The following is a 22,974-nucleotide window of genomic DNA, read 5'->3' on the forward strand; positions in this document are numbered from 1 at the left end:
GAAAGATATTGCTGCCCGGGTGCAAAACCTGGTGGTGAAGGTACGTCATGTAGATGCCCATGTACCCAAGAGTCGGGCCACTGAGGAACACCAGAACAACCAACAAGTGGATAAAGTTGCTAAGATTGAAGTGGCTCAGATGGACTTAGATTGGCAACATAAAAGTGAATTATTTTTGGCCCGGTGGGCCCATGACACTTCAGGCCATCAGGGCAGAGATGCAACATATAGATGGGCCCGTGATGGAGGGGTGGACTTAACAATGGACACTATTGCCCAGGTTATTCATGAGTGTGAAACATGCTGCAATTAAACAAGCCAAACGGTTAAAACTTCTTTGGTATGGAGGACGATGGCTGAAGTATAAATATGGGGAGGCCTGGCAGATTGACTATATCACACTGCCACCAACCCGCCAAGGTAAGCGCCATGTGCTTACCATGGTGGAAGCAACCACCGAATGGCTGGAAACGTACACTGTGCCCCACGCCACTGCCCGGAACACTATCCTGGGCCTTGAGAAACACATTTTGTGGCGACACGGCACCCCAGAGAGAATTGAGTCAGACAATGGGACTCATTTCCGGAATAGCCTTATGGACACTTGGGCTAAAAAGCATGGCATTGAGTGGGTATATCACATCCCCTACCATGCACCAGCCTCTGGGAAAATCAAAGGGTACAATGGGCTGTTAAAAACTACACTGAAAGCAATGGGTGGGGGAACTTTCAAGCATTGGGATACACACTTACCAAAGGCCACCTGGTTGGTCAACACTAGGGGATCTGCCAACAGGGCTGGCCCAGCCCAATCAGAACTTTCACATATTGTAGAAGGGGACAAAGTTCCTGTGGTGCATATGAAGAATTTGCTGGGGAAGACAGTCTGGGTTATTCCTGCATCAGGTAAAGGCAAACCCACTCGTGGGATTGCTTTTGCTCAGGGACCTGGATACACTTGGTGGGTAATGCGGGAAGATGGGGAATTCCGATGTATACCTCAAGGGAATTTAATTTTAGGGGAAAACAGCCAATGAACTTAATTGTATGTTGTTGCCTGCTGTGTAATACTTTAATAGCCCATCAACCAGATGTCTTCAGGCCACCAGCGACTAGCCCTGACTTCCCTTCAACCATCATCCTAACAGAGACTGAACTTTGACAGAACCAGACAAGCTCTACAGTAAGGGAACAATCAGCATCAGCAGGCAACGACCCAATACTGCACGCACCCTCTCCTGTTCTGAAAGACTGTTACAAGAGATGGAGCCTGACATCATGGACCAGATGGAATCAGCAGCTTTATAGGGACTAGTCCATGCACTAAGATAGAAGTGCACTGAGATCACAGTGATGGTATATTGAAAATGTAGGATCTGAGCATGACGTGAATGGTATGGAATAAGGGGTGGATACTGTCCTGGGTTCAGCAGTAGCAGTCACTTTTTCTCTTTCTTGGTAGCTGGTGCGGTGCTGTGTTTTGACTTTCGGGCTGGGAACAAAGCTGATAAAAATGATGTTTTGGTTTGGCCAAGGACTTTGTGAGCCTCGTGCTCTGCCAGGGAGGAGGGAAGCCGGGAGGAAGCAGAGACAGGACACCTGACCCAAACTGACCAAAGAGGTATTCCATACCACAGCACGTCATGCCCAGGGGGGAACTGGGAGTTACCCGAAAGGACAGAGGGTCGGCTGGGTCGGACTTGTTGTTCGGCGGATGGTATTGTACTCTTTTCCCTTGCTATTATCTCTTATCATTGTTGTTAGTGGTGGTAGCGGTGGTGATTTGTGTTGTACATTGGTTGCTGGACTGTTCTTATCTCAGCCCATGGGAGTTACATTCTTTCGATTCTCCTCCCCATCCCTCTGGGAGCGGGGAAGGGGGGGGCAGCCCCTGGGGAGGGCGGTGGGAGGACGTGGGCCTCGATTGCTTCCAGCCTGGCACCACTCACTGGGAGTGAGTGCACAAGCTGTCTGGCTGGGGTTAAACCATGACACCCATGGTTGGGTGGTATTCACTACTTCCAGGATTAAGTATTTGAAATGTAGTATCTATGGTTTGCATTATGATTTGTATCACTGTGATGTCCAGAATCTTCAACCACAGACCAAGATCCCCTTATGCTAGAGTCACTAACAAATAAAAAATCATTGCCATTCCTGGAGAGTTTGTATTTTAAGTATTTTACAAAAGACAGGAGCACAAGGAAAGAGATTTTTCCAAGGGTTTTTAGATCTCACAGCGAGAAACTGTAAGAAACACAGGAGGCTGATTGGAGCTAAGGGCAGCTTTTCAGTACTCAATGAGGGGTAAAAAAACAGGAGGGATAGCCAGGAAGTCCCAGGAGAATGAGGGCCAGTCTGTTGGTGCAAAAAGAGAAAAGTCATAGGATAGCTTAGGCTGTGTTGGAAATACCATCTATTCCAGCTTCCTAGTCTGTGCAGGGTCAGGTAATCAGAAGGATGGTAAGACAGTATGGTCAAAGCTGTGATCTAGAAAGTTAATTTTTGTGGGGCTGAATACCTCAAAATTGTATTTTCTGTCCCACTCAGCGCCTGACAAAAGGCTGGTGCAGTAGTTCTGGTGGGGGGAGAAAAGGGTTTTAACTTATGAAAATAGGAAGAGAAGCATACTAAAGAGTAAAATAACTTGATTTTTGTCCCCAGGGCTGCTGTAGGAGCCTAGAATGAAGCCTGTCAAGTTATGGGTTGTATGGTTACTGAAAACATAAGTAATGGTGAGACCTCAGGAGGAAGATAAAAACAGGTTTAGTCATCTTCAGTCTGATTTGACAGCTAGATGCTCTATGAAAGACTTCAAAGAGACAGATTAACCTGTTATGTTGGAGAACAGGACATGTTCTGGTACAGACTGCATCTCCAAATTGTCTCAGGATGAGATTACTCGCAGGGTTTGTATTATTTTGAGGCCATGTAGCCCAATATTTCAAGAAAAGTTCTTTGGAGGACTGCTGACAGTTCAAGAGGACATGCCTGTACTGTTCCTGTGGCATAGCTATAAAGACATTACAGATGCTTTAGGGAGAGCAAGTTCAAGTAAGCACAGTCAATAGGAGACGGTGCAAAGAAAGCACAGGAGAAAATGGCAAGATAGCAAAATAGTGCATATTCTGAAGTTAGAGACGAAGGGCGGATAGAAGCAGATAAACTGAGTTCTGGGCTTTATTTCAGTTTGAAGATAAAACAGTTGATATTGTGACTGGGAAACAATTGGTAGAGGCTGAGAGAATAAAAACAACTAAAGGAGAGGAAGAGAATGAATAGGAGACCAGGAAATGATTTATTAGTGTATTTGAAAGCAATCTGTCATTTGTAGAGTGCAAGCTCCATAGGATGAGGTACTGTGGAAGGCAGTAAACCTTCCATCATTTTAGCACAAAGCCTTGGATATTCTGGAATCTAAGGAAGTTCTAGAAAGAATTAGTTGCATAATGAAAAAGATAAGGTTTTAGCACAGTGAAATAACCAATTGCAACTAGTAATGCCATATTCTTTTTCTCTCATTTCAGCATATTTTAAGGAATTAAAAATTTGCCCCAATACTGTAAGTTTTCATTTCTAGATTAATTGACATGTAGGCCAGAATAATGCTCTCTGTGGAGTTACAGCATATTCAGATTTTCAAATAGGGAAAAATAGAACTGTTTCTGCAGTCAGGATTGAAAAGAGACGTGTGAGAGGCTCTGTACACACATCTTTTGCAATGCATCTCTCATACTCTGAACTAAAGGGGTATCTCCATTTGTTATCCAAAGCATGGCATTTCTCTGACTGTGTAGTTCTGAACATAAAGGCTGCTTTCCAGAGTATTCTGATGCTTTCAATATGCATCTCAGAGTACTTACGATTGTTGCTAGGTGCTATTTTTAAGAGTTGTAAAAGAAGCTCCATCTCAAAAGAAAGCACAGAAGTCCTAATGCAGACACCACCGTTCGAGCACTACGTGCCCTTTCCAGACATTTTTCCAGCTAACTGCTGTCCTGCGATGTGTCCCAGTACAAGCTCGGGGTTAGGTTTTGTTCAGCTAGCCAGGGTAAGCAGAACGCCGGCTCTGCCCGAGCTCAGGATGCGCCTTCCGCCAGAGGGAGCCGGGCGCGCAGCGCTCGGCCAGAGCCGCAGTTTGCTCCAGTTCGAGGAAGGGAAGTTCTCATTGTTATTACGCAATCCAGAAGCCGCTGGCAGAGAAAGAGAACCGCAGTAATGATAGTCATCATGGCTTTTTTTCCTTTTTTTTTCTTTTTGTATATATTTTTTTTTTTACCAGAGCACTGTATTTGGAAGTCTAAATCCATGACACTGAATCCCAGTCTCTGCTATTTTTAACTTAATGGTGTCCATTTTTCATAGGAGCAACAGGATGGTGAGACAGAGAATGCGCAGAAATGTAACAAAAACTTTAAAAATGCATATATTATCATTTCAGGCCTTCTACAGCAATCTTTCCCCAATAATTCCAGCTTTTCCTTTGCTAAAATATGCTAGCATGTTGTGCGTGCTTGCAGTCTGATCACTCTCCCAATTCAAGAACAATAGTACCACACATAGCGTGATACAGCTTTGCTGTAGTTAAGTGAATACAGTAGTTTAAGGTATCCAGCCACATCAGCAGTATGTAACAGAAGTTATACCTGGACTTTTGCTTGACTCTTTATGTTACTACTCGTGATGGACAGACCAGCCACTTGCGTTGCAGTAATCCAGTATGACTCCTTGCAATGACACATTTAGAAAAGTGGAATGTTTGGGGGAAGAATCAATGTTATTAGGCTCTGGTATAACAAAATAGGGAGATAATATACAATTACACAGTATCTTCCTAATTATTTTTTATGAAGGTTGTGTCACCTAACAAATTGCATGACTTTTTCTTCCTGTTTATAATGTAGTACTTCCACCCGATTCTGTTATGGAGTCATTCTGAAAGAGGAAGGTATTGCCTGAGAAACAGTCTTAATACTACATTGTTTTGGAAATCTTCCTAGGATTGCATTTCCAGTGTAAGTCCAAAGGCAATTTGGTGCTTTTACTTACCTTGAAAACAGATTTGTGATTGTGATGTGATTTCTAAACCCTGACAAGTTCTTTGGCATAATCATACACAGCTTCATTGATTCAGTATGAATTACATGCAAGGAGAGTATGTTCGTTACAGCTCCTTTAGTGTGGCAGAAAGGCCTTTGGTACCATACGAAAAGAAGCTTCTCAGATTTTCCACAGAACATGTGGTGTCTTGCACTGGCAAAACTTCCACTGATGTCATTGTGAGTTTTAACTAATACTGTGTCTTTCAAGATAGGTGGTCAGTTTGCACTGCAAGTGACCTTCATACAAGGCACCTGTGTTGCCTAAACACTTTTTGTGTAGTGAAATAATCAGCAGTGAGTAAGCCACTCAGCAATGATTTTAAGCCTCTACTTTTAAGCCAAATTGTGATTCCAAGTCTCTTAGTAGAGATTTGAAACAGTAATGCATTCTGGGAAAAATACGGTGGGGAACTTGTGTAGCACAACTGCACCTGAAATGAAAGAACTTGCACAGGAAATGGCCTGGAATCGATTCTTCATGGTCTTGAGCTACAGCTGCAGCTTAGAAGGAGGAGGCAGAAACAAAACACTCAGAACAAAAAACAACTGAATAAAGACCCAAGTATTAAAACCAGTGATTGCAGTATTTGGTTATACTAGCATAATGTTCAAAGATTGTATTATACCTACAATTTTTGAACATGGCAAGCATTAAACTTGAATTTTATAAACTGATTAAAAACTATGAATACAGGGTTCTTAAACTGTTGTTTCTTTATAAAGTGTTATTTTAATCCTTCGACAATATTTGCTAATTTAGATTAAGAATGTTTTGTTCTACAACTATATACCAATATTCTTGAAGCATTTGGTGACAAGATCTTTAGATAGAAGATCTTTCCTCTTTGTGACTATTTCCTTTCAGAACAATGACATAAATATCATGATGTGCATAAAATACTGTATTCATAAAATTTCTGTTCTGTTTAATAAAACACTGTAAAATCTAATTTTCCTTTAGAGAGGTGGTTTTAAGAACTATAGTATGTGAGCAGAGCTACTAAACAACAGACCCTCTTTTCTCACTTTCTGTCAATTTACCAGCAAGTAATTTTTTCTTAGTTTGTGCTTTCATAACAGATGTAGGGAGTTTCAGGTTAGGAAACTAGAACCCATGGAGTCAATATGGACTGACTGAATATTAGCTTTAAATCCTAATTTAACTTGATTTTGACAGGTGTCCTGGGTTTAGCAGTGGCAGTCATTTTTCTCTTTCTTGGTAGCTGGTGCAGGGCTGTGTTTTGACTTTCAGCTGGGAACAGAGCTGAAAAACACTGATGTTTTGGTTTGGCCAAGGACTTTGTGGGCCTCATGCTCTGCCAGGGAGGAGGGGAGCCGGGAGGAAGCAGAGACAGGACACCTGACCCAAAGTGACCAAAGAGGTATTCCATACCACAGCACGTCATGCCCAGGATGTAACTGGGAGTGAGCCGGAAGGGCTGGGTGGACTGCAGGGTTGGAGGAAGTATGAGTCGGTGCTTGATCGGGCTGTGAAGGGGCAAGTTATCGGTCACCTGGTGATGGGGTGTTGTATTCTCTTCCCTTGTTATTTCTTTTATCATTACTATTACTGGTGGCAGCAGTAGTGATTTGTGTTATACCTTAGTTACTAAACTGTTCTTATCTCAACCCGTGGGAGTTGCATTCTTTCTGATTCTCCTCTCCGTCCCTCCGAGAGTAGGGGGAGGGCAAGAAAGGGGGGGAGTGAGTGAGTGAAAGCTGTCTGGTTGAGGTTTAAACCACGACACAGGCCACCTTCTCTTCTCCTTGATCAGCCATGTACCTGTCCCTTTTGCTAGAAGAAATAAGAATTATTTTCCAGGAAAATCTTAATTTTTAAGTTAAAAAAAATAAACTTGATTACTAAATGAACAGAAAGTGAAATTTTGGGTAATGTCAGTTTATTCCATTGTATGGCCCAGTAAGGACTTCTATAGAAAGGTATACTGCAGCTATCATAAATGAACAACACATTATGCATTACAGTAATATGCAAATAAAGTTGGTCTTGACAAAAGACAAAGTGAAGATCTAAGTATAAAGGGTACATATCTTCCAAAAAAGGAAAAAAAAAAAAGGAAATTGGGGGAAATAATCACTTCAATATATATTACACCAATATAAGATAGCTCAGTTAAAATAAGCCAGCAGCAGCATTCACACCAAGAAGACATTAAACCTGTAACAAAAGAACTGATGTGAAAGTGTAGTTTACATGACCATTTCCTCCAACAAAAAGGCTGATTTTAAGACATTGCTGACTGTACGTTCACACCATGTGTTGCAGTTTGCTGTCACCTCAGTTGTTTTAACATCAGTTTTAAAGGCCATACATAACTATCCTGTATGATTGAACGGATCTAAGTCTTAAAGTAGTTTGGGGGTTTCCTAAGGTTTTCTTTTTTAATTTGGCTCATTTCAGTGACACATTTTAAAGTATGACCCTGCCAACAGTTTTACAAGTGTGAAACTATGAAGCAGGTGGATTGCAGTATAGAACACTACAAAATATGTTTCAGAACTTTTTGTTAACCAACCTTGCAGCTATGAAAAAGATTTGTATAATGATATTGTTACATACTAAACTGTTTCCCAATATTTGTTCAATATAATTGAATAGTATCAATCGCTCCTAAAGATTTCCAGCAGCATGTATCAGTGTTAAACTATGAACTTGATTTGTCACAATAAGCTTTCAAAAAGCTAGCAGGGAAAAAACCCACAGTGACCTTTATTTAATAGGAAAGTTAACACCAGACTCAGCTCTCAAAGCTGAAAAAATTGTGTCCTGCACCACCATACAAAACATTCTGCATTGACTAGCAGATATTTCATGTTAAAAATATTAATTTTGAATATTTTAAATGGTCTTTAGCTCTGCCATGCTCTACATTATCTAATTTTCTAGTGAATAAACATCTCAAAGGTGATCAGTCTTAGCTCATGGTGTGCATTATAAGCAGCAATACAACTTTCATAATGTAACAGGTTTTGTTATTAATCTTATTGCAACAAAATTTAGTGTGTTGTAGTCCTGTTCTTTCTTGAAAGTATATTTGGCCAATTTTGCCTAGCTCTCTTTCTTTAGTAGTTTACATGACAAGTTCCATGGGAGGAGTCAATTGCAACGTTATGAAGTTCTACAATACCTCTAATTTGGTAAAGCAACCAGAAACTTCCAACTGTTTCTGGAAACATTTTCCACTCTGCGAATAACAGTAGTATTTTTCATGTGTTACCTGTTTCTGCTTTTATGTTTTACTTCAGCAGCATTAAGTGTTACAGCATTTATAATGCAGCCTATGTATTGAGGATGGCTACTTTATTATGCAGCTGATAATTTAAAAATCCTTGAAGAAGAGACTAATTTCAGAAAAAATATAAGTACTTTCCTTCAGTTTTGCATCACAGAAATAGTAACTTCAGTGCACTGAATTAATTGAATTATTGTACTAGCATTTCAACAGTACTTGACTAGCCAGGTAAGAAATATAGTCATTTTCTCATACTCAGTAACTAATCTTTTATCAGACAGAATACATAGTAAGAAGGGCTTTTAGAAATCATTCATATTGTGATCAAATTCTCTTATAAGACCAGTGTAGAACAGAAGTAACTGCACTGCAGTCAATGGAGTTTCACCGGTGGATAGTGGTGAGCAGTAAAAAGAGAAGCAAGGGTAAAGGCTTCTAGAATTGTTTCAAGTTTAAAAGCCTAGCAGGGTGCTTTCAATCACTTATTTGTTAGTTCTAAAGTAAAATATCTTAACTCACTTAAAAAACATGTTTCTAATAATTTATTAGCATTTTGGTGCACATTTGCTTTTCACTGATGTATACTTCAATGTGGTTGGTTCCATAAAAAAAACAGCTTCATAATGTCATACAATAGAAATGTGAAAACAAAGAAAATTCTGTAAAAAAACCTTCTGGAATTTGTTCTATACTTGTGCTTCTTCCGTAGGTTTTTCTTTTGGTTGTTTCCTTTGAATACAAGGTTGTATAAGTAAAAATACTATTCCCACCATGTATAGCAAGCCAGATATGTAAAAAGAGTAGTCATATTTCTGTGTGATGTCATAGATCCAACCTGCAAAATAAGGACAAAGCATGTTTGTTACAAACAACAAGGAATGTTGCATGGGAAAACATGAAAAATACTGCACATTTCTTTCATGACATTTCTGTCAAATCTATAGAGGGGTTTTGTGGAAAAAAAAAGAGGTAGCAACTGTCTCCTCCTCTAGATGCTACAAATGGAAATGTATTTACAAAATCCCTTGTTCATTCACCAGAACCCCAAACCAGGGCAAACCCTATTCCCTTCATTTAAGTATCATGGAAGACTTAAAATGGGACTCTAGCAATGTGCCATCCTTAGAAGCCAAGCAGTCTTCTCTCTAAAACTGTACATTTTTCAACCAAGTTGTCACAAGTCTGACTTTAAAATAGACGTTTTGGAATCCCAAACCAATTAGTTCTTCCACCATGCTACTGTTTCTGTAAAATGCCCAGTACTGCAGTTCAAATGCTGTGCTTTGTGCAAGCAAATGCATTCCCAATAGCTTTCTCAAAGACTTATATACCGATAAAAGACTTTTCAAGAGATACAATCTCCATACTCCCATGCCAACTTTAATTCCTCTGCAAAAATACATTAAAGTTACTCCAAAAAGGTTTGAGGGCCCAACTAGCAAAATTCCCTCATCTCATGCTGGCTGCATTGCAATGTAGCCTCAAGTTCAGAAGCTTTTTTTACACCAACTAATTTGCTTTGTTACTAATGACCAAATACGAAGACATTTTCAGCACAGATAGAGAGGTGCTGAAAGAATATATGGTAGAAAAAGTGCTGCTTTTTAATAGGACTGAGTGAGCTTTCTTATAAATCATGTCAGTTCACTCAGGTGGAGAGAGAAGGTGAGAGCATTCTTGCTTTTCTTGGTTGTCTGTGTTTCTAATAGCTTCAGTTCAGCCTCCTGCCATCCCTGGTCTAGCATGGCCATTACTCACAAGGTCTCTTACTGCTTTCTTCTGATTTGCATCTCTGTAAAAGATAGCTGAAGTCTGGCTATAGTATTGACAATCAGTACCTGCATTCTCTTCTGTACTTCTCCGCCTCTTTCTATGAGAAAATTTAAGAATGTTTGTTTAAGCCTAAGAAACTTAATGGACAACACATATACACTTCTACCCTCTGCTGTGCATGGCAGTAAAGAGATTATGAGCAACACCATCCCCAAAGTAGATTATTTCTGGATGAAGGAAGGCAAAGCTAAAATTTAGTTAGATCAACACATCCATTGGCAGCATAGAGTGGTGACACCCAAACACACTTTATAGTTCTTATGGGTAATACTATGGTACACACCTGCCTGCCTTGAAAACCATTCATCATTTTTTCATCTAGATAGAGGCATGAGTATGTACAGTGCCTACACAGCACAAAACGCATTTAAATAGGTTGAACGTTTCTCATTGTAAAGAAGGTGTATGATAATATTTTAAGGAAACATACCATTGAAAACATAGATTGTAATAGATTTGAGGTTATTTGCAAGGACTGTAATTTGTACTATGTGAATAGTGAGATGGTACCCAGCAGATATGACCTGTACATCTGCGCAATATAAAGCTGGATGTTGCCACCCATTCTGGAGTAGCTGTAATTCTGTTAACTACACATGCTCACAACATATGAAAGCCTAGTAATATAATGAGTCACATGGTGGTTATACAAACATCTGTTGGTCAGCAGTTTGAACTTTTTACCTGCAAAGGGTGGTCCAAACAATGCAGATATTCCATTGGCACAAATGATGATGCCGTAAGCATTTGCAAGGTGTTTAGTTCCAACTAAATCTTCAGTCACAACAGGCATTAGAGAAAAATAGCCACTAGAGAATCCTATTAGAGCACAAACCACAGCCAGGCTAACATACGTTTGCATTAGTGGCAAAGTAAGAATGCAAGTGACCAGGGTAAAGTTAGCCATGAGGAAGACATTCCATGTGCTCACGCACGGGAGATCAGAGATGATTCCAAGGATCACTTTACCAAAAATATGAACAATGGCTATAATGGATGTCAAAGGAAATATATTGTTCTGACTAGACAAGCTGTACTGCTTAACTATTTCTGGAAGATGAATAAAGGGAATGACAAAGCTGCTATAGGCAAACAAAGCCCAAATTATAAAGGCCACAAATACTCTATTTGTAAACAGTGATGCAGCTCCAAAGTAGCTGGAGTACCATATTGCAAAGCCCTTCCTGACGGTAACTGTCAGCTGGCTCACTGTCTTAAGAATGCGCAGTCCATACATTCTCCTTCCGTCTCTGGATTTACCTCCAGATTCTATGTGCTGAATACTGTCAAGCACTTCTTCATTTGTTGCCTCTTCTTTTTTTTCCGGTTCTTCACCGAGGACTCCATTAGATTTTATAGTCTCTGCAGAATGGGACAGAGCTTTTGCCTTGTTATCTTCACTGTTACTTCTCACAACATACTTTTCACTAACAATGTCTTTGGGAAAGAGTGGTCTCATGAGCGCCCCGCAGACACAAAGGTTCAGGGAGATGGCACCCTGGATGAACATGGCGTTCCTCCACCCAAACTCGATGCAGAGGTACTTCAGTAACACAGTCATTAGGAAAGCTCCAAACCCCGTTCCTGTGGTACTGAGTCCTTGTGCAAGCGCTCTTCTCTTCTGAAAATACTGCCCTACCATGACCACTGCAGGCAGATAAACCATGCCACTTCCAAAGCCTACGGAAACAAAACCCAAATCAATCTGAATTGTTTGCTAACAGGATAAAAGGCAGTGAAAAACACGTCAGTTTTATTCCTAACTTGTGCACAAGCACAGTGGTGAAAGTGAGAATAAATATTCAATTATCATGTTAGCTTTCATTTCCCTCTTACAATATTTTCCAAAGTCTGCAATAGTCATGCCAATGAGAACACAATACTGCTATTTAACTGCTGGAAAAACTGAAACAGATGGAAAATAAAACCTTTACCTCAGGTCAGCATTACACCGCTGGAAAGTCCCAAACATCCCACAATAAGTCAGTGACAGTTAATGTGGGGGACAAACATAAAACCCTATTCTGAAGTACCTGTACTTGTAACACCTGCATCTGGCTGTTATCAGCAACCAGAAATTGCTTAGTGAGCACATCTTATGCTTTTGCCTAGGTTCACCAGCAATGAAGACCCAAACTGAGTTTTTGTTCTTGCCTTGTAACTGTGGAGCCACAGTGACCATGAGGTGTTTCAGGAGTAGGCACAGGGGGGTTAGCTCAGTGCTGGGACCTTGGGTGGCTTCAGGGTTTCTCTTTTGGCACTCCAGGGAAGTCCAGGCAAGGGCCACGCAGTAGCTACACAGGCATATTCTTAAAAGGCAGATCTCTACTTCTGCAGAAAATCCCTCACTTGTAGTTTAAACCAGGATATTGATAGTACTCATTTCAAGCGGACAGTGTTGAGAGTTGTGCAAATACATCATTAAAGGTAAGAGTTGCCCAGTTTTTCTCACAGCAAACTCCTGACAGAGAGGATTTGGACATGAAGAGGTGGTGTGCAAAAGGATTTGGACTAGAAGAGGTGTATGCAGAAGATGCTTCCAAAATCACTGTGATCATAATTTAGAAGAGTGTTTGGGGTCTGGAAGTTTCCCTAAAATAGCTGGTAACATAGCTGTGTGCATCTACATTGGAGAAAGAGCAGTTTATTCCAGCAAAGCCTGAAAAAAACCCACCTCAACATCACAGCAGTGTACCATGGTCAGAGCTGACCTGTTTTGCCTGTTAGAAGTATGTACTTCTTTGCTATGTATATAAAATAAGCCATTTTTTAAATTACCTTTTCATTCTGTGGACTACAAAGCAGAACATACTCTTACTCCATTCAAAGACATGCCCTCTCCACAGGTAGACACAGGGCCACAGGCCTCCCCTCTCCTTTTCCTCCCAGATTCGTGACCCTTCATCATCATGGCAGCTGCACGACCAGCTCTGCTCTCCCTGCCTTTCCCCATACAGGGTCTCAGTGGACATTTTGCCCCCCATTCCACAGGGATTCCCTGCTGCCAGGTGCTCCAGCACCCAGCCGGGGGCTCCCCTGGAAGGGTAAGGGGGAAGAAGACTCCTCTGCCCTACTGCTGCTGCAGGGAAGTAAGCCAATGGAGCTAGACGAAGCAGTTGACCAGCAGGTAAAGGGACAAGGCTGTGAGGAGATGGGGGTGGAAAGCCACAATGATGTGAGGGGCACATTGGGAATGGGAGCTGAGGCAGCAGGATGGCTGCCATCAGGAGACAAGGCTAGGCTCATAGGGACATACTGTGTGAGGGCATCTGGCACAGTGTGTCACCACCAGGGAGAACAGGAGCCATGAGTAAGCCCAAGAGCACCTCCATAGAGACCCAGAAATAATGGAAGCAGGAGGTGGCCACCATAAGTGAAGAGCAGCCTTACATCTAGCAACCAGAAGAACACGAAAGACACTTCCCTGAGGTGGTGGTGAGTTAGGTGACCGTGAGCAAGGGGATGGGAGTGAGTGGGCAGGGACTAAGACAATGAGTGAGCGAGGAGATCATGAGTGCAGGGATGACGAGTGAGGGGATTGAAAGTGAGGATGTGGTAAATGGAGGTCTCCTGGAGCTGGAAGAAACATCTCAGGCATCTCTACACTGGTTTTATTCCTGCAGCAGCATCTCACATCTACACCTCATCAAAAAATTTGCTTCCACTTTTTTCTGAAAATGAGGTTTTCACCCCTCTTTAAGTCCACTGTACAATCTCTGCCTTTTTGTCTGGTATTTTGTGTATGATCCTTCTGAAAAGCAGCAAGGCCTGACAGAAAGAGTGTGTAGATTCCTGTCTGCTTGATTATATCCTATATATATGGAAGCAGAAACTGCAGAAAGGGCAGAACCCTGCCTGTAATTATTGTTCTTTGCTCAGGAATTTACATTACTGAAATCCCTGGTACGGTGGTATGAAATGTCACCAGGACAATGCTTGCTAGCTTCATTTTATTTTTTTCCTTTTCCATCCAGAGAGCTAGATAAAAAATTATGTAAAGAAATTCTGCAGATACCTATGAAATTCTGTGAAAGGATAGTCTGAGGGAGTGGAGGGTCTGAAGCTATTATTAGTATTGCAAACAAATTGCTTTTTACATCATGCATCTGTGCGTCACATACAACATAGATAAAATGCTTCATTTGCAAACATAACTGGCCATGTTATATGTGGAGTAAAGAGTATCTCAAAGCCCCTTAAACGGCTCTGTGTTGCTCATATTACAATCAAAGGCCAAATTTTGTATTTCTTACTTGGATCACTTTAACATTTTTCTTTTCTATTAACAGTGTAACTTTCCAGTAATGAACAGCGAGTAAAATTGTGTTTTAAGTAGATAATACTGGGTTCCTCTACATGCCCTGCCAGTGACTGGGCTGGGGTCCACAAGAAGCTGGGAGGGGACACAGCTGGGACAGCTGACCTCAACTGAAGGGACTGCAGGGATATCCCGTACCAGATGGTGTCATGCTTAGCAATAAAACTGGGGGAAAGGAGGAGGAATGGACGACATTCAGAGTTGTGGTGTTTCTCAAGTAACAGTTACACATGTTGAAGCTCTTCTTTACTGGAAATGGCTAAACCTCTGCCTGCTGATGGGAAGTAGTGAATTAATTCCTCGATTTGCTTTGCTTGTGCATGCTGCTTTTGCTTTACCAATTATTAATTTATTATTATAGGGGTTGGAACTAGATGATCTGAAGGTCCTTTCCAACCCTAAGTATTCTGTGATTCTATCATTCTATGATTAAATTGTTTTTATCTCGCTTTTACTCCTCTGAATCTCTGCTCCATCCCACTGCAGGAGAGTGAGCGAGCAGCTCTTTGAGGCTTAGCTGCCCACCAGCAGTAACCCACAGCTCCCTTTAAAATGGGGTTTGAAGCAGTACATAGTTAGCATAATCTGGTATTTTGTTAATGTGGAGCAACTTCTGTAGAAAACATTTGCAGTTTCTTCCTGTGAAGAAGAGAGGAGTTAGCTAGATTCAGCACTGCTTCAGCATCTTTAAATTCCACTTCTTAGAGTTTGGGTTACATTAAAACTTCTAATTAAAAATGTCCTCTAATATAATTGCTTGGAAGAAACTGATAATACCATCTTTACATTGCAGATTTGAATGACAGCAGAAGTCCCTGACCCCAAACCAGTGAGTAAATAAGTTTTCTGAGGCTGTAAGGAGTGTGAAAGAAAAGTTGGACTAACTTTGCAATGTAACTTCCCTTTTTATGCACCCAGATAACCTTCAAAGCGACGAAAAAATAATTGAAAAAACTTTCAAACACTAGTTCAGCTCTTACCGGCTGTCACTCCAAATGTAAGGAAGAGGTAGTGCACATCTGAGGCATAGGCGCTCAGTATCCAACCTAGGGCATTCAGTATCCCTCCAATTATAGCTGTCTTGCGGCACCCACACATGCTGATGAATAAACCAATGAAAGGACCTGTTAAAAGACATGGAAAAATATTATAATTATTTAATTCTCTATAATGTTTAATAAATTTTTCACAGAAAGACTCAATGTTTTAACTAAAATGTTAAAAATATCAGGCTGCTCATACAATTCATTTTATTGTCCCCATTATTATTTAAAATCATGGGAAGAAAAATTCGACCAACGAACCAACTGAATACTTAGAAAATACCCACAAGATCTAAAATCATAGTTGCTCTATGAAGAAGGGAAGACAGAGATATGTATATACATGTATGCACAAACATACCCCTCCAGGTATTATTTTGGGTTGATACAACTATAACTTACAACATAAATTTTAGTTCAGCTGCCAAACTGAAGTACAAACTGACCAAACTCAGTATTTTCTCCTCCCAGATAATAGCACAGGGAGGACCACAAGCTTCACTGATCATCTGTTTTCTTAATTCTAGTGAGACCTTGAAGTCACAGCCATTCTTTCCTGCTCATGCCGTCTCCTGGTGTAATTGTCTTCTCTATTATCTTCCCTCTTGTTCCCTTACTCTCCCTAACTTGTAAAATTTGTCCTTTTGACATTAAAAGGGCAACTTGGGCAGCTCTGCAAATAAAATGGAAAACTGTAAGAAAACACTTGAGGGATGAGTGGCAAATATATTCTAAAAATCTTACGCAATTTTGAAATAAATTAGGCTGGAACATACCTACGATAAGTGTAATGCCCATGCTGAGGGAACTAACCCATGCTGTTAAGCCACGACTTTGATTAAACTCTTCAAGCCATTCCATGTTGAGTATTCCAAGGGCCATTTGGGACCCCATGATAAGTATGTGCACAAGGAAAGAAGAAAGCACAATCATCCAAGCCCATCCTCCATCGATGTTTGGATTAGGCTTAATTGGCTTACTTCCAACTTTTGAGTCATCTCCAAAATCATATCCAATATCCTCTCGACTAGCATACATTTTTTCCAAGGTATTCTGAAACAAATGCAGTAAATACCTTCAAAATACATACAAAATGCTCAGATTTTGTTGTTTGGTTATAGTGAATAGCACAAATCACTAACATATTTCACCATTGTGATTTAGTGCAGTTGTAAAGCGAATACTGTGTTTTCATTGATTAAATGTAAAATGCTTAGAAAACTCTGCAACTAATGAGGGGTTTTTTGTGTATTTAGTATCATGGCTGCCTATGCAGGAATATTAACAGGATGACAATAGGCAGCATTATTTCCATTACTGTATAATAACTTACTTTTAGGTGGCTGAGAGCACTCACTCTTCATGGGTTGACAGGTCACAAAAAAGACTGGTCTCTGTATATTCCTCTTCTGTATTACTTTCTGCTGTCTCAGTAAGATTTGTATTCAAGTCTGTAAAGCTTGGGGGAAAAAAAGGAAATCCTGAAGAGCAGATAGGTGAAGTTATCACCTCTTTTCAGAGGAAACGCGTTTTGAGATGTATTTCTTTCTTAGTAGTGGAAGAACAACAGTGAAGACAGAGAAAGATAAAGATTTAAGGTTCTTGATTTTCAAAATGCTTTGCTTACATAAGTTGTAACAAGGGGATTGTTACCACCTTTCTGGCAAGCTTTTCATTAGAGTCAGCTTGACAGTTTGCTACTATGCTTTCAGTTCCATAGTTTTAATCCATATAATCCTACTAAAACCAAAGAATTCTTCCAAATCAATGTCAATGCCTATCAGAATCAAATGGCAGTTATGTGCATAGGTGGGTGTAGGATCAGGCCGTAACAACTTAATTTGATTACTTTGATTTCTTCCATTGTTACTCCAAGTGAAGACTGTGACACAATGTGAAAATAATTTCAAAACCATTTTTAATTGATTAACAGGCAAGGTGCAGAACCCAGTCTTCCCTCCATGCTGTTCCTGCTGCAACACATTGAAATTTTACCCAACTGTGGAACACTAAATAGGTTTCCATGGATACTAGAAATGTAACAATACAAATCACCAGAGATTGTAATTTTTTATCTTCTTTTTTTCTCCAGAGAAATAAAAAGAGCCATCGGCTTCACAACACTCAAAAGAGAGAAGAAAGTTGTCCAAAATTGACTAAAAAAGCTCTTTATGTATCTTGTGAGCCCTCAGAAGGTATGGCTAGTTCCTTACTATTGAAAACTGTCAGTGAATGGAACAACTCAGATTCTGTATTAACTGAAAATTTGGGCTGTTCTCTTTAAATACATGAACATATTTTGCTTCTCAACTTACTACCTTTCCAAACCCTTCTACTTGTTTCTTACTGCTAGATAAACACACAGAGAATGCCTTGAAGTATTTCATACTAATACATCAATGGAGTCAGAGCTGATTGGTCAAAGCTATCATTTCTCCCACAAAAAAACAGTGAAAACCTGCCAATATATCTAAACTTTCCAGACTGGCTGCTGGGTAAGTTACCTTTGTAGTTAAGTGACACATATCTCTTACAGTACAAGTAATTACATGTAACTAAGGGCAGCTGGAAGATGTAGGTTCCTCCAAGAGCAAACTGGTTTGCCTCATACTGTCGATTGGAGTTAAAATACGTTGTACTCCTGGTATGACATTTTCACAGATGGATACTGCTTTCAAACTAAGGTGTCAGTAGTCCTAACTCAGCCATGGAAGGTATTTGTGACAGTGAGGAAGAACAAGAACTGCACACATTTAACACTTGCTGCACGAGCAGATAAACTGGGAGCAACTGTTGAGTCCACACCTCGGTGAGAGTAGAAACACACACTGAACTGACTTACTGGCTTTATCTTTCCAAATCAAGAGGCAGAGAGAAGGGGGCTTATATTTAAAGGACTTTATGGAGCTCCCACAGGGTGTTTGAGGCAGGAGAGGTACCAGGGCAACAAGACATAGCCATGCAGTGGTACAGGGTTTTTTTGAACATGAGAGGCTGGCCTGGGACAACCTTAGCTAAAATCATACTTCATCCTTCTTCATATGTAGGTCTTAAAGACAGCATCTCAACTCTTTCCTATTAATGTACTTGCAGCTAGATTCCCTATTGATGTTGTTTAAATGACTACTTATGGAGGATTCAGCCAACTCACAAGAGAGAGAAATACTAACTGCATAAAGGTAATAAAGATAGTGAATAACCATGCTAATGGGAAGGAATGAGAAGCAGCAGAATGAAGACAAATTGCAAGCTGTTAAACATGCCCTGTGCAAGATTAATGAAAATGTATGATGAATATTACAGTATATCTTAGATAATGGAAAACAAAATTATGTAACTAAAGATTCAGTGTCAGGATTAAATGTGGAGCTTCACCTTTCTCTTTCATACTTTTGACTGGTTTTGTGTGTACGTGAATACTAAAGTTTCTTTTTTGAACAGGAAATATATATACCTTTAATATATTTTAAATTATTTAAACCAAAAAATAATTGACATGCAAACATGTGACACTCATCTTTGCAATATTACTGACAGAACAGGCTTAGATTGAGTAGATGCAAGTTAATGTCAAGCTTGCATCAACACCCACTAATCTTCAGAAAATGTATGTATTTTCCTTTTGAACTGGATTCCTACTTATTACTACTTTTACACTACTAACTTTCCACTAACATCACAAGTTCAGAGTACTACACTCAAAAGCAGGGGACGTCATCTCCAGTAATTGCTCAAGCTCTCAGGCTCTGGAAGAAGCAAGGACTCTATATCTGGATCCTCTCTCCAGTGCTGACTCACCACTCTGTGGCCCATCACACCTAGGAGAAATGCACTTTATCTGCCCTCAGCCTTCTTCCCACACAACACTGCCATTACAGTGCCAAGAACAAAGCATCACAGCAAGCAAAGAAGCCTAAGGGGCTCTTTGCAATTGTGAAATCCTTGAGAAACTGCAATGAAAACCACGGTAGCTGGTTTGTGAAGCCAGCCACATTTCCCCAGTGAGCAAGGTGGTGAAGACCCACTTGCAGCAACAGTGGCTGAATACAGCCCCTCTCAAGGGACTGTTTAAAGGCAGGGGAACCCAAATTCTTGTTGGGTCACTTGGAGAGGGACTAGGGGTTGGGTGGGGATTTTCTTTTCAGAAAGTCCTATTATATCATATGCACACACAATACGCAGAGCTCTTTGAAAACTGGACCAAACTTTAGTGGCTACAAAGATGCTGAGCTTTCTTGAAAGCATGACTCGAGCTATTTTAGGGACAAATGCAGGTGCTGTAATACAACTAAAGTTAGCAGCAAAACACCCAAGTTTGCTGTAGCATCGCTGTAGTGGAGCTATGGCTCTCTAACTTGCAGTTGAAATGGATCAGTGAAAACCATCTGATCTTGATGTAAAAAGTCCACGATGAATAATAATTTACATATACTTGGCTGACTGCTTCCAGTACCTGACTAGCTCAACTATAACATAAAATCATAGTTTAAAGGCACTTCCAATGGATAACTCCTAAATGCATTATAAATAGTAATGGGGTTTGCTTCACAGTGTTTCCAGTAGACATGCCACATGTAACTGTCTTTTGAAGACATAAAAAAAATAAAACAAAATTGTTAAAAAGGTAGTTTATTTTAGGTGTTGGAAGTGTTGGCAGTCTAACTTCAGCTTCCTCATGCATCCAGCACTTCAGTTGTCAATGGCTTCACTGGAGGTGTGGACACAAGCAACTTCTGCAGATCCCAGCACATAACTGTGCATGCCAAGGGAGGAAGAGAAAACCAGAGAAATTAAATGCTTAAAACACTAATCTAATTGCCAGGGTCACAAGTTCGCGTGAAGTCGTGACCAGCTCCTCTCTCAGACTCGGCTCTCCCGGAGGCCGTGTCCCAGGCCCGTTCAGACCTCTCTGGGAGACCCTTCGGTACTGCCCTGCCCCGGTGATACCCACCAGCGGAGCGGTGCCGCGTCCCCAGGGATAGCTCCAATAGGCTCACAGAGTAATTTTTCTCCCAGTAGTGCCAATGGAATAGGCAGCTTGCATCAGGCGCTCTATCTCTATTCCGTAAATGGTGACAGGATGCTACAGGAGCAGCCCCAAGGCAGAGGACGTTCTTCCCCCCACTACACAAGATAATAAATGTGGGAACGTTACGCGCTCCCCACTACTCAAGTCAAGCTCGTGTACGCAGAACGCTGCTCAGAAGGGGGTTTGGGGAGCAGCGCCTGTCGCCTAGAGGCTGTAGCGGGGGCCCGGGCTGGGCCGCGGCGGCCTCCCCGGCTCGCGGGGGCTGCGGCGGCGGCGGGGCCGGGCGGCGGGGCGGTGTTGGGAGGCCGGCGCGGCTGCAGGCGCCGCCCGCCGCAGCACAAAGGATGACCGGTAGTTACCCCGCGGCGGTGGCGCTCCCAGCACAGCGCGGCGCGCAGGGGCTGCCGCCGCTTTCCGCTGCCCCCGGGCAGACCTGCGGTCCCGCTGCACCGCACCGCACCGCGCCGGGCCAGCTCAGCCCGGGCCAGCCCAGCTCAGTCCAGCCCAGCCCAGCTCAGCCCAACCCGCCTCTGCCGCAGGCGGCGCGGCTGCTGCGGCTTCTCCCGCCCGCACCCGTGCCGATGCCGATGCCGGTGCCGTGCGGCGGGTCCCGGCTCCTCCCCAGGTACTCACCGAGCCGGACCCCGCCAGCACCGCAGCCCCGGCCCCCCACGGCTCTGAGCCCCCGCCGTCAGGCAAACCCGCGGCGCTGCTCTGCGCCCCGAGACCTGCTGCAGGCTCCGATGTCCACCTGCGCCCGGCTCCGCGCAGCCGGCCGCACCAACTCAGCCTCGCCCCTGCCCGCTGCCCCCGGCTTATTCTCTGCAGAAGTGTGGCACCGGCCGCGGGCCTCTTATCCCCCGGGCAGCTCGTCTGCTGCACCGCCTTGTCTCCATTCCCTGCAATTTCAAATCTCCACGCTCTTTCATTCCTGCGATACCGGCTAATTCTGGTTTGGCGGAGGAGATTGGCAATCATCTCACAGGCACACTCTTGTGGCTGAATGAAGTTTATTGCTGCACAGGTTATCACTGGAAATCTACATCTGAGAGAGAGGATATAGTCCAATACAATCAGCCAGTATCAAGATTTTAATGCCCTTTGGATTGTATTTACTTCAGAGAGGCTGGTTGAATTTATGTAGTCAAACCACCCTAAGAATGAAGCTTGAAAGCTTTATGGTATAGTACCTTATTTGTGCAATAAATAAGCTTCAAAAATATTCACCCCTTAGGAGCAGAGTTGCAGAAATATGCTCCTACTTTTTCCAAAGCAGCATTCGGACCGCAGTTGTATCTTTCTGAACAATCTGACATTAATGAGGTACACATTTTGCAATACATTCTTTCGACTATTTGCAGATAATTTACCAAGCCGAAGTGGTTGGATGTCACTGTACAAAACTTTCACCACCAGAGAATCTGTGTCCTACAGCAGTGCACTGAGTAGCATAAATAAAGGCTGTTGAAGGAGATATAAGAGGTAGTTTGAGAGAAGATAAAATGAGGAGAGACCAACTGGAATGTTATCATGGTATTATACATGCTGTCTATGTGCATAACTTGGTGCTTCACAATCTGTTAAATGAGAATTGTTTGGGGGGTTTTAAAAGGACTTGTTTGGGGGTCTTTATGTTTTTCTCTAGATTTCTGTTTGACCATACTCTTTGGCCCATCTGCCATTTACACAAGCAAATCTCATTTATGTTTTTCATAAATGTTTAATGTTCCATCGTATATGTTCTGTCATATATCTAGTCTATCACATTTATTGAAATACTTTTATCTGGGTTTGGTTCAAGTGTGTGGAAGACCATGGGCTATTGCTATGGCTTCAGTTTTTACTTAATCTTATACTATTTTGCATTGTAGTCTTAAAAAGATATTCATTTTCCAGAATAAATAACTAGTCTAGTGTCAGAGACCTGTGAGTGGGTCCGTTTACTTCTCTGTAAACAAAACCAGATTTCCCATTTGAAAAGATTATGGTGTTCTGAAGTATACATGTTCCTCAGCTACTTTGTGTTTTACAACACTTTGCCTAAGTGTATGAGCATTTTTATCCCAGATTTCAACTTTGGCATTAGCTTTTTGGCTGGGGTCATGTTTCTTAGAAGTTTTAATGCTAAGGACTTGTAATTTGCTGTTCACTAGCTAGCGGTATTGCCCAGGTTTGAAACACATGCATTTTGATTTGTGAATCATCTCACATGCTAACATACTTTCTTAAACCTACCACAGAAACAGATTTACTGTTGTGGATTGTGAGATGACTGGTCACAAAATTATTTGTTTAACTGGCTGTTAACCCCAGTTTCCTCTAGTACATGAGATGCCACCTGCATGCTTAAATCCCTGTGGTAACAGAGGTTCTGTTTCTACAGTTTGGTTTGATG

The 22,974-nt window shown here is 41.6% G+C and overlaps 1 protein-coding gene across 2 annotated transcripts; it reads right to left on the reverse strand.

Annotated features, from left to right (window-relative positions):
- Positions 1-6,986: 6,986 nt before the first annotated feature.
- Positions 6,987-21,578, reverse strand: SLC16A14 (solute carrier family 16 member 14). 2 transcript variants are annotated; one of them, XM_061365217.1, is made up of 6 exons: positions 21,213-21,321; positions 16,884-17,009; positions 16,327-16,603; positions 15,488-15,631; positions 10,874-11,869; positions 6,987-9,191 (listed from the first exon to the last, which is right to left on the reverse strand). In XM_061365217.1, exons 3-6 carry the CDS (start codon positions 16,586-16,588, stop codon positions 9,043-9,045), a joined length of 1,551 nt encoding a protein of 516 aa, XP_061221201.1. In that variant the 5' UTR covers positions 16,589-16,603; positions 16,884-17,009; positions 21,213-21,321; the 3' UTR covers positions 6,987-9,042. The 2 variants fall into 2 exon arrangements, with proteins under 2 accessions (XP_061221201.1, XP_061221200.1); XM_061365216.1 differs by lacking the exon at positions 16,884-17,009 and having other exon boundaries at positions 21,213-21,578.
- Between the last annotated feature and the right edge of the window lie 1,396 nt (positions 21,579-22,974).

This window comes from Neopsephotus bourkii, unplaced genomic scaffold (genome assembly GCF_033783945.1).
Source record: "Neopsephotus bourkii isolate Nb327-2 ecotype Australia unplaced genomic scaffold, CSIRO-AGI_Nbou_v1 NB_1279, whole genome shotgun sequence".
NCBI classification, from domain to species: Eukaryota; Metazoa; Chordata; class Aves; order Psittaciformes; family Psittacidae; genus Neopsephotus; species Neopsephotus bourkii.

Bases quoted from the DNA above. Each gene is read 5' to 3' on its own strand.
- SLC16A14 (XM_061365216.1), bottom strand. From the start codon at position 21,557: ATGATTGCCAATCTCCTCCGCCAAACCAGAATTAGCCGGTATCGCAGG. The intron at 15,632-16,326 runs GTATGTTCCAGC...GTCTTTTAACAG, and splicing joins GGGCATTACACTTATCGTAG to GTCCTTTCATTGGTTTATTC. The intron at 11,870-15,487 runs GTAAGAGCTGAA...TTGTTTCCGTAG, and splicing joins TACATTTGGAGTGACAGCCG to GCTTTGGAAGTGGCATGGTT.